This window comes from Mobula birostris, chromosome X, assembly GCF_030028105.1.
Source record: "Mobula birostris isolate sMobBir1 chromosome X, sMobBir1.hap1, whole genome shotgun sequence".
Classification (NCBI taxonomy): domain Eukaryota; kingdom Metazoa; phylum Chordata; class Chondrichthyes; order Myliobatiformes; family Myliobatidae; genus Mobula; species Mobula birostris.
In genome coordinates this window covers 7,181,134-7,193,533 of record NC_092402.1, presented here as the reverse complement: position 1 = coordinate 7,193,533, position 12,400 = coordinate 7,181,134, and the positions used below count along the sequence as shown (strand labels likewise).

Below are 12,400 nucleotides of genomic sequence, written 5' to 3'. Positions count from 1 at the left end.
CCACCTCCAGTACCTGGGCCCAGATTCTCAGACAATCCAATTCCCACCCCCCCCAACCCCCACCTCCAGTCCCTGGCCCCAAACCCGCAGACCTCTCATTCTTCCACCTCCAGTCCCTGGCCCCAGACTCGTGGACGTCCATCAGCGCATCTAAAATGTCCCGAATTTATCTGCCTCGACCACCATCCCTGGCAAAATTGAACGCCACTGGCCACTCTCTGTGTTAAGAATCATCTCCGAAACCACCCCCACCCCTCCAAAATTTCCTTCAGTTTCTTTGAGATTTTGCCCTGGGAAAAATGTCTCTGGCTGCCCACTCTGTCAAAGCCTCTTGTTATCTTGTAAACCTCGGTCAAGTCGCCTCTCATTCTCCTTCACTCCAGACAGGAAAGCCCCAGCTCGCTCATCCTGTCTTCATAAGACACGGTCTCTAATCCAGGCAGCATCCTGGTCAATCTCCTCTGCACCCTCTCTAATCCAGGCAGCATCCTGGTCAATCTCCTCTGCACCCTCTCTAATCCAGGCTGCATCCTGGTGAATCTCCTCTGCACCCTCTCTAATCCAGGCAGCACCCTGGTGAATCTCCTCTGCACCCTCTCTAATCCAGGCAGCATCCCGGTGAATCTCCTCTGCATCCTCTCTAATCCAGGCAGCATCCCGGTGAATCTCCTCTGCATCCTCTCTAATCCAGGCAGCATCCTGATAAATCTCCTTGGCACCTTCTCTAATCCAGGCAGCACCCTGGTGAATCTCCTCTGCACCGTCTCCCTCAGTGTCACAAAGACAAAGGAGCTGGTTGTGGACTACAGGAGGAATGGAGACAGGCTCACCCCTTTTGACATCAATGGATCTGGGGTTGAGAGGGTGAACAGCTTCAAGTTCCTCAGCGTACACTCACCGAGGATCTCACGTGGTCTGTATATAGCAGCTGTGTGGTGAAAAAAGCACAACAGTGCCTCTTTCACCTCAAACGGCTGAGGAAGTTCGGCATGAGTCCCCAAATCCCAAGGACTTTCTATAGGGGAACAATTGAGCGCATCCTGACTGGCTGCATCACTGCCTGGAACGGGAACTGTATTTCCCTCAGTCGCAGGACTCTGCAGAGAGTGGTGTGGACAGCCCAGCGCATCTGTAGATGTGAACTTCCCACTATTCAGGACATCTACAGAGACAGGTGTGTAAAAAGGGCCCGAAGGATCATTGGGGACCCGAGTCACCCCAACCACAAACTGTTCCAGCTGCTACCATCCGGGAAACGGTACCGCAGCATAAAAGCCAGAACCAACAGGCTCCAGGACAGCTTCTTCCACCAGGCCATCAGACTGATTAATTCACGCTGATACAATTGTATTTCTAAGCTATATTGACTGCCCTGTTGTACATACTATTTATTATAAATTACCATAAATTGCACATTTAGACGGAGACATAACCTAAAGATTTTTACTCCTCGTGTATGTGAAGGATGTACGAAATAAAGTCAATTCAATTCTAAAACTTCCACACCCTTCCTATAGTGAGGCAACCAGAACTGAGCAGAATACTCCGAGCACGAGGAAATCTGCAGATGCCGGAAATTCAAGCAACACACACAGAAAATGCTGGTGGAATGCAGCCAACCAGGCAGCATCTATAGGAAGAGGTACAGTCGACATTTCGGCCCAAAACGTCAACAATACTCCAAGTGTGGTCTAACCAGAGTTTCATAGGCATCCGTTAGTCTCGTGAGACCATGGATTTCCACCTTGGTAGGTTTCATAGAGCTACAACATCACCTCGTAGCTCTTGAACTCAATTCCCTAACTGATCTCGACAACACATCATACGCCTTCTTAACAACCGTATCACTCTTACGATGCAACTTCGAAGGATCTGTGGATCCTCCAAGAATCCCCTGTTCCTCCACCCTGCTAAGAATCCTGCCACTAGCCCGGAGGTTCGGTCGTCCCGAGTGAATCACTTCTCGCTTTTTCTGGGTTGAACCCCAGCTGCCAGTTCTCAAGCCCGGCCCCGCGTCCTGTCAGCGTCCCGTTGTGACCTCCGACACCAGGGGCTCTCTATCCGGGACCCACCACCCCCTTGCCTAACGGCGATTGGCCCACGGCATAGAAAAAGAGAGGCTAGCAGCCCCTGTCCTACGCGATCCGCGACCCCGCCGTCTCTATAAACTTAAATAAGATCGTCAGAGTGCAGAGAAGACTATCAAGCACGTTGCTGGATATGGAGGATCAGAACTATAAGGAAAAACTGAATAGATTAGGGTTTTATTCCCCAGAATGCAGAAAGATTGAGGGGGAATTTGATAGAGGTAGACAAAATTATGAGAGGTATAGAGGGGGTCAATGCAAGCAGGCTTTTCCTGCTGAGGTTGGGTGGGACGACAACCAGAGGTCGTGGGCTGAGGATGAAAGGTGAAATGTTTTAAGGGGAACATGTGGGGTAACTCATTCGCTCAGGAGGGCGACGAGAGTGTGGAACGAGCTGCCCAGCGCAAGTGGTGGAGGCCATTTCGATATCGACGTTGAAGAGAAATTTGGACAGGGACGTGGGAAGGCTGTGGTCCCGATGCAGGTCGATGGGAGTAGCCGGGTTAAGTGGCCCCGGCACGGACTAGATGGGCTGAAGGGCCTGTTTCTGTGCGGTACTTCTCGATGACGCTACAACTAAGGGGCTCAACCAGGATGCTGCCTGGATTAGAGGGCGAACAAACTTGGGCCGGAGGGCGAGGGGAGATCTGAAAGAGGTTTCTAAGATTACGAGAGCTGATTTATTTCGCATCAGTGTACGCGCAGTGACTGGCAATCACCATTCGAAGGTTTAGCTTCAGGTGGAAGTCAACAGGCTGCAGCAGCTACAAACTGGCGTCGAGAACGGGATCCTCCATAATTTCGGAGGTCTGTAAAGCTTTATGGAAAGCACTGCAGCCAGAGTTCCTTCCCTGCCCTTCAGTCGCCCAATGGGGAGTTATTGCAGCGTAGGAGGAAATGCGATGCTACCAGGCCGACCAATCACAGTTGTTCCGGTCTGCGTCGCCGCCATGCGTGGTTACATTTTGGGAGAGGTGCGCGTTAGGCTACGGCATAGGGTTCGGCATAGAGTACAGCGTAGGGTACGCGGCTACACTGTACTTACAGCGTACCTGTGACGCAGAAGTACAAATCAGCCTTTACTGCTGTCTTGTATGTGACGTGCCTGACTGTTGGCACTGCGTCTTTTTCACTTTGGCCCCGGAGGAGCAGTTTAGTTATATGTATGTGTGGGCACGTGGCCAAGTGGTTAAGGCATTGGACTAGCGACCTGAAGGTCGTGAGTTCGAGCCCCAGCCGAGGCGACGTGTTGTGTCCTTGAGCAAGGCACTTAACCACACATTGCTCTGCGATGACACTAGTGCCCAGCTGTATTGGTCCTAATGCCCTTCCCTTGGACAACATGGGTGTCGTGGAGAGGGGAGACTTGCAGCATGGGCAACTGCTGGTCTTCCTTACAACCTTGCCCAGGCCTGCGCCCTGGAGAGTGAAGACTTTCCAGGCGCAGATCCATGGTCTCGCAAGACTAACGGATGCCTTTACTTACTTACGGTTGGATTGGCTGCCAATATGTGTATGATAATTTGAGATGGAGAAAAGTGTCAGCATCACTGTGACGGGCCGAACGGCCCGCTTCTGTACTGTGCTAAGCCGGGAGTGGCGAGGGTGGAACCTGTGGTTTCCCTGGGGCGGGGGCAATACAATTCGGCGTTACTTTGACGCGGAGGGTGTGTTTCTTACGGCACAGTGTCAGTGTCCAGGTTCAGCGGTGGGGGCCTCTTGTCCACTCTGATGCTGCTGGAGCTGCTGGAGCTGCTGGACCCGTAGAATCTGGCGCGCGGGGTGCTGGGGAGGCTGTAGAAGCCCGAGGGGTCGCCGGAGGACTGGCCGGAGCCCGCCACGTTCTGCGGAGACTGCGAGCGGGACTTGAGTTTCACTGCCTGGTTCACGGCCCGCACCGTCTCGAAGACCCTCCGGTGGTAGTTACTGGGGGGGGGCAGTGAAGGAAGAAAGAAAGACAAGGCAATTAAACTTCGCCCACCGACCCGGTCCCTGCCGTCCCGCGACACGCGCACTACGTCCACAGGTCACACCGAGGGGGCGCGTCGCGGTGCGGGAGAGGGACGGTGCTGGGGGAGGACGATGGGCTGGGGGGGGGGCGGGTGTAGGGAAAGCCAACGTGCAGGCGGGGGGGGGTGGGGGGAGAGTCCGTCCTGGGGGATCGTTGCCATGCCGGAGGACACTGTAACGCAATGCGAGGGAGGGTCCGTACCGCGGGAGCGTCACCACCCACCCCGAGGGAAGGGGCGGTGCGGAGGGCTGCCCTGCGAAGGGTCTCTCACACTTGTCTTCCTCTCCTACCAGTTCTCCAGCGACCCCGCGCTGTCAAGGTGGAAGCCTTTCCTCATCGTCCCTTCGATCTCCGCGGCCAGTGAGTCCTGGAGAAGAGGAATACAGTGGGTCCCATCGCCCTCTCAGTCTCTCCACCCTCACAGTGTTAACTCACGACGCCAAGGGTCAACTTAGTAACTGTATCACCCCACCAAAAGGTCCCACGTTTCTCTTTTAATGTGTTACATCCCCCAGCCCGCTTCAGGAAAAGGTAAACACGAGGAAATCCGCAGATGCTGGAAATTCAAGCAACACACATCAAAGTTGCTGGTGAACGCAGCAGGCCAGGCAGCATCTCTAGGAAGAGGTACAGTCGACGTTTCGGGCCGAGACCCTTCGTCAGGACTAACTGAAGGAAGAGTGAGTAAGAGATTTGAAAGTGGGAGGGGGAGGGGGAGATCCAAAATGATAGGAGAAGACAGGAGGGGGAGGGATGGAGACAAGAGCTGGACAGGTGATTGGCAAAGGGGATATGAGAGCATCATGGGACAGGAGGCCCAGAGAGAAGGAAAAGGGAGCGGGGGGGAAAAACCCAGAGGATGGGCAAGGGGTATAGTGAGAGGGACAGAGGGAGAAAAAGGAAAGAGAGAAAAAGAAAAAGAATGTGTGTATATAAATAAATAAATAACGGATGGGGTGCGAGGGGGAGGTGGGGCATTAGCGGAAGTTTGAGAAATCAATGTTCATGCCATCAGGTTGGAGGCTACCAAGATGGAATACGTCATCTCCCAGTGGCCACACATTTTAATTCCACATCCCATTCCCATTCTGACATGTCTATCCACGGCCTCCTCTACTGTCAAGATGAAACCACACTCAGGTTGGAGGAACAACACCTTATATTCCGTCTGGGTAGCCTCCAACCTGATGGCATGAACATTGACTTCTCTAACTTCCCCCTCGTACCCCATCCGTTATTTATTTATATACACACATTCTTTCTCTCTCTCTCCTTTTTCTCCCTCTGTCCCTCTCACTATACCCCTTGCCCATCCTCTGGGGTTTTCCCCCCTCCCCCTTTTCTTTCTCCCTGGGCCTCCTGTCCCATGATGCTCTCATATCCCCTTTTGCCAATCACCTGTCCAGCTCTTGGCTCCATCCCTCCCCCTCCTGTCTTCTCCTATCATTTTGGATCTCCCCCTCCCCCTCACACTTTCAAATCTCTTACTAGCTCTTCCTTCAGTTAGTCCTGACGAAGGGTCTCGGCCTGAAACGTCGACTGTACCTCTTCCTAGAGATGCTGCCTGGCCTGCTGCGCTCACCAGCAACTTTGATGTGTGTTGCCTGCTCCCGCAACCCGGTTTCGGTTAAAAGTCGAGCAGCGGGATTCTGAATGTGTTGATGTGTGTCAAGGCCAGTAAAAAAGAGTGTATTACAGTAACCCAGTCTATTCTGAACTACTTGCTTTTAATTAACACTTCTTGTCTTTTATCTTCATGTTTGCACTTTCATCCATAACACCATCAGGGATGGGAGCAGAATTAGGCCATTTGGCCCGTCGAGCCTGCTCCAGCATTTCATCACGGCTGATCCAATTTTCCTTATTTACCCCTTCAGCCTGCCGGATGATTGCATTGCTTACATTAATGGCTAGGAGATCTATCTTCTTGAATTGGAAAGAGGTCAATCCTCCTCCTACTACACTCAGTGGTTTTCGCAAACTTTGCAACAAAGCCATCAATTCAGGCATCCAAATCATTGACATATAACCATCTAACCGTATCACAATTACAGCACATCTTGGCCCTCCTAGTCCATGCTGAACGCTTACTCTCACTTAATCTGACTGACCTGCACTCAGCCCATAACCCTCCATTCCTTTCCTGTCCATATATCTATCCAATTTAACTTTAAACGACAATATCGAACTTGCTTCTACCACTTCTGCTGGAAACTGGTTCCACACAGCTACCACTCTCTGAGTAAAGAAGTTCCCCCTCATGTTACCCCTAAACTTTTGCCCTTTAACTCTCAACTCATGTCCTCCTGTTTGAATCTCCCCTACTCTCAATGGAAAAAGCCTATCCACGTCTACTCTATCAATCCCCCTCATAATTTTAAATACCTCTATTAAGTCCCCCCTCAACCTTCTACGCTCAAAAGAATAAAGACTCAACCTTTCTCTGTAACTTAGGAGATGAAACCCAGGTAACATTCTAGTGAATCTTCTCTGTACTCTCTCTATTTTGTTGACATCTTTCCTATAATTTGGTGACCAGAACTGTACACAATACTCCAAATTTGGCCTCACCAATGCCTTGTACAATTTTAACATTACATCCCAACTCCTATACTCAATGCTCTGATTTATAAAGTCCGGCATACCAAAAGCTTTCTTCACCACCCTATCCACATGAGATTCCACCTTCAGGGAACGACGCACCATTATTCCTAGATCCCTCTGTTCTACTGCATTCTTCAATGCCCTACCATTTACCATGTGTGTCCTATTTTGATTAGCCCTACCAAAATGGAGCACCTCACATTTATCAGCATTAAACTCCATCTGCTATCTTTCAGCCCTCTCTTCTAACTGGCCTAAATCTCTCTGCAAGCTTTGAAAACCAACTTCATTATCCACAATGATATCTTAGTATCATCTGCATACTTACTAATCCAATTTACCACCCCATCATCCAGATCGTTAATGTATATGACAAACAACATTGGACCCAGTACAGATCCGAGGCACACCTCTAGCCACCAGCCTCCAATCTGACACACGGTTATCCACCACTACTCTCTGGCGTCTCCCATCCAGCCACTGCTGAATCCATTTTACTACTTCCATATTAATGCCTAACAATTGAACCTTCCTAACTAACCTTCCATGTGGAATCTTGTCAAAGGCCTTACTGAAGTCCATATAGACAACATCCACCGCTTTACCCTCGTCAACTTTCCTGGTAACCTCTTCAAAAAAATTAATAAGATTTGTCAACCATGACCTTCCACACACAAATCCATGTTGACCGTTCCTAATCAGACCCTGTCTATCCAGATACTTATATATACCATCTCTAAGAATATTTTCCATCAATTTACCCACCACTGACGTCAGACTCACAGGCCAATAATTGCTAGGTTTACTCTTAGAACCCTTTTTAACAATGGAACAACATGAGCAATACGCCAATCCTCCGGCACCATCCCCGTTTCTAGTGATATTTGAAATATTTCTGTCAGAGCCCCTGCTATTTCTACACTAACTTCCCTCAAGGTCCTAGGGAATATCCTGTCAGGACCTGGAGATGTATCCACTTTTATATTCCTTAAAAGCTACAGTACTTCCTCTTCTTCAATCATCATAGTTTCCATAACTTCCCTACCTGTTTCCCTTACCCTACACAATTCAATATCCTTCTCCTTAGTGAATACCGAAGAAAAGAAATTGTTCAAAATCTCTTCCATCTCTTTTGGTTCCACACATAGCTGTTCACTCTGATTATCTGAGGGACCAATTTTATCCCTCACTATTCTTTTGCTATTAATATAACTGTAGAAACCGTTTGGATTTATTTTCACCTTACTTGCCAAAGCAACCTCGTATCTTCTTTTAGCTTTTCTAATTTCTTACTTAAGATTCTTTTTACATTCTTTATATTCCTCAAGCACCTCATTTACTCCATGCTGCCTATATTAATTGTAGGTATCTCTCTTTTTCCAAACCAAGTTTCCAATATCCCTTGAAAACCATGGCTCTCTCAAACTTTTAACCTTTTCCTTCAACCCTAACAGGAACATAAAGATTCTGTACCCTCAAAATTTCACCTTTAAATGACCTCCATTTCTCTATTACATCCTTCCCATAAAACAATTTGTCCTAATCCACTCCTTCTAAATAGAAACATAGAAAATAGGTGCAGGAGTAGGCCATTCGGCCCTTCGAGCCTGCACCGCCATTCAGTACGATCGTGGCTGATCATCCAACTCAGAACGCTATACCTGCCTTCTCTCCATACCCTCTGATCCTTTTAGCCACAAGGGCCATATCTAACTCCCTCTTAAATATAGTCAGTGAACTGGCCTCAACTGTTTCCTGTGGCAGAGAATTCCAGAGATTCACCACTCTCTGTGTGAAGAAGTTTTTCTTCATCTCGGTCCTAAAAGGCTTCCCCTTTATCCTCAAACTGTGACCCCTCGTTCTGGGCTTCCCCAGCATCAGAACAATCTTCCTGCATCTAGCCTGTCCAATCCCTTTAGGATTTTATACGTTTCAATCAGATCCCCCCCTCAATCTTCTAAATTCCAACGAGTATAAGCCTAGTCGATCCAGTCTTTCATCATATGAAAGTCCTGCCATCCCAGAAATCAATCTGGTGAACCTTTGTACTCCCTCTATGGCAAGGATGTCTTTCCTCAGTTTAGGGGACCAAAACTGCACACAATCCTTTCGTATCTCCTGAAAGTTAGCCTTTCTCCAATCAAAAATCTCAACCCTGGGTCCAGACCTATCCTTCTCCATAATTACAACGTAAAAAGAATCGGTCCCAACACAGACCGCTGTGGAACTCCACTAGTCACCGGCAGCCAGCCAGAAAAGGCTCCCTTTATTCCCACTCTTTGCCTCCTGCCAATCAGCCACTGATTTATTCATGCTAGAGTCTTTCCTGTAATACCATGGGCTTGAAGCTTGTTAACCAGCCTCGTGTGTGGCACCTTGCCAAAGACCTTCTGAAAACCCAAGTACACAAACTCAACAAATTCTCCTTTGTCTATCTTGCTCATTAATTCAGCCATGATTCCAACATGTTTCCCATTGTAAAGCAATTTGGTCTGCATCATCTATATAAGTCATTATCATAATAACTTTTACAAGAAAACACAACATCCCTGCTGTGTGTCCCACCACAATACAGAGCCTGTACTACAACTGCCAGTGAAGGGCGTACGATCTCTTCAAGGTCTCGAAGATCCTGAAGAAATAGAAGTTGGTTTTTTGCAGCTTCACATGGTCTAAAGGTATCATTAGGGTTATGGTGGGTGGGGGGAAGGGGTCATTACAGTGTGGGAGGGACATTACCAAGGGGAGGGTCACACAGTGGGAAAGGCATTACTGAGGTAGGGTCACATGGTGGAAAGGGTAGCCCTGTGCGAAAAAGCTCTTATACTCTCCCCACCACCACTCATTTACTCTTTAAATTCTATCTCATGAAGACCACAAGACATAGGAGCAGAATTAGGCCATTCGGCACATTGAGACTACCCTGCCATTCCATCATGGCTGATTTATTCTCCCTGTAACCTTTGACACCCTGACTAACCAAGAACCTAACAATCTCTGCTTTTAATGACTTAACCTCCACAGTGGTCCGTGGCAATGAATTCCACAGATTCATCGTCCTCTGGCTAAAGAAATTCCTCCTCATCTCTGATCGAAATGGATGGACCTCTGGTCCTAGACTCCACCACGACAGGAAACATCCTCTCCACATCCACTCTATCTGTGTCCTCTGGTCCTAGACTCCCCCACTACAAGAAACATCCTCTCCACATCCACTCTATCTGTCTCCTCTGGTCCTAGACTGCCCCACTACAGGAAACATCCTCTCCACATCCACTCTATCTGTCTCCTCTGGTCCTAGACTCCCCCACTACAGGAAACACCCTCTCCACATCCACTCTATCTGTCTCCTCTGGGCCTAGACTCCCCCACTATAGGAAACATCCTCCCAACATCCACTCTATCTGTGTCCTCTGGTCCTAGACTCCCTCACTATAGGAAACATCCTCTCCACATCCACTCTAACTCAGCTTTTCAATATTCAATCAGTTTCAATGAGATCCCTCTCGTTCTTCTAACCTTCACAGAGTGCAGGCCCAGAGCCATCAAACACCCTTCATACTTTAACCCTTTCATTCCCGGAATCATTCTTGTGAACCTCCTCTGGACCCTCTCCAATGCCAAAACATCTTTTCTCATATAAGGGTCTCAAAACTGCTCACAATTACTCCAAGTGAAGTCAGACCAATGCCTTATAAAGCCTCAGCATTATACCTTTCCTCTTATATTCTAGTCCTCTCGAAATGATGGTGGGGGTCCGTACGGAAAGTGGCATCCATCCTCAAGGACCCCCAACACCCAGGCCATGCTCTCTTCTCACTGCTGCCATCAGGAAGGAGGTACAGGAACCTCAGGACCCACACCACCAGGATCAGGAACAGTTATTACCCCTCAACCATCAGGAAGGAGGTACAGGAGCCTCAGGACCCACACCACCAGGTTCAGGGACAGTTATTACCCCTCAACCATCAGGAAGGAGGTACAGGAGCCTCAGGACCCACACCACCAGGTTCAGGGACAGTTATTACCCCTCAACCATCAGGAAGGAGGTACAGGAGTCTCAGGACCCACACCACCAGGTTCAGGAACAGTTATTACCCCTCAACCATCAGGAAGGAGGTACAGGAGCCTCAGGACCCACAGCACCAGGTTCAGGAACAGTCATTACCCCTCAACCATCATGCTCCTGAACTAGAGGGGTTAACTTCACACGCCCCAACACCGAACTGTTCCCACACCCTATGGACTCTCTTCTAAGGAACTCAAGTTCTCGATATTTATTGCTTATTTATAAGACCATAAGATATAGGAGCAGAAGTAGGCCATTCGGTCTATCGAGTCTGCTCCGCCATTCAATCATGGGCTGATCCAATTCTTCCAGTCATCCCCAATCCTCTGCCTTCACCCCGTACCCTTTGACGCCCTGGCTAATCAAGAGCCTATCTATCTCTGCCTTAAATGCACCCAATGACTTGGCCTCCACAGCCCCTCAAGGCAACAAATTCCACAGATTTACCACCCTCTGACTAAAGTAATTTCCCCACATCTCTGTTCTAAATGGACGTCCTTCAATCCTGAAGTCATGCCCTCTTGTCCTACCATAGGAAATAACTTTGCCATATCTAATCTGTTGAGCCCTTTTAACATTCGGAATGTTTCTATGAGATCACCCCTCATTCTCCTGAACTCCAGGGAATACAGCCCAAGAGCTTCCAGATGTTCCTCATATGGTAACCCTTTCATTCCTGGAATCATTCTTGTGAATCTTCTCTGAACCCTCTCCAATGTCAGTACATCCTTTCTAAAATAAGGTCCCCAAAACTGCACACAATACTCCAAGTGTGGTCTCACGAGTGCCTCATAGAGCCTCAACATCACATCCCTGCTCTTATATTCTATACCTCTAGAAATGAACGCCAATGTTGCATTCGCCTTCTTCACCACCGACTCAACCTGGAGGTTAAACTTTAGGGTGTATTGCACAAGGACTCCCAAGTCCCTTTGCATCTCTGCATTTTGAATTCTCTCCCCATCTACATAATAGTCTGCCTATTTATTTCTTCCACCAAAGTACATTTTCCAACATTGTATTTCATTTGCCACTTCTTTGCCATTCCCCTAAACTATCTTAAGTCTCTCTGCAGGCTCTCTGTTTCCTCAACACTACCCGCTCCTCTACCTATCTTTGTATCATCGGCAAATTTAGCCACAAATCCACTAATACCGTAGTCCAAATCATTGACATACATTGTGAAAAGCAGCGTCCCACACCAAGCCCTGTGGGACTCCACTGGTAACTGGCAGCCAGCCAGAATAGGATCCCTTTATTCCCACTTTCTGTTTTCTGCTGACCAGCCAAAGCTCCACCCACGCTGGTAACTTCCCTGTAATTCCATGGGCTCTTATCTTGCTAAGCAGCCTCATGTGCGGCACCTTGTCAAAGGCCTTCTAAAATTCCAAGTATACCAAATCTACAGCATCTCCTTTGTCTCCCCTGCTTGTAATTTCCTCAAAGAATTGCAGTAGGTTCGTTAGGCAGGATTTTCCTTTCAGGAAACCATGCTGGCTTTGGCCTATCTTGCCAGGTACTCTGTAATCTCATCCCTAAAAATCGATTACAACAATTTCCCAACCACTGATGTCAGGATAACAGGTCTAGAGTTTCCTTTCTGCTGCCTCCCACCCTTCTTAAATAGTG

At 48.5% G+C, this 12,400-nt stretch overlaps 1 protein-coding gene across 1 annotated transcript in view; it reads right to left on the bottom strand.

Annotated features, from left to right (window-relative positions):
* Nucleotides 1-12,400, bottom strand: part of LOC140191851 (trafficking kinesin-binding protein 1-like) — a 68,788-nt gene that overhangs the window by 36,030 nt on the left and 20,358 nt on the right. The window contains exons 9-11 of the mRNA XM_072249643.1: nucleotides 4,389-4,465; nucleotides 3,768-4,013; nucleotides 3,140-3,219 (exon numbers count right to left, since the gene is read on the bottom strand). Coding sequence (XP_072105744.1) covers nucleotides 3,140-3,219; nucleotides 3,768-4,013; nucleotides 4,389-4,465 — 403 coding nt within the window. The remainder of the gene's footprint in view (nucleotides 1-3,139; nucleotides 3,220-3,767; nucleotides 4,014-4,388; nucleotides 4,466-12,400) is intronic.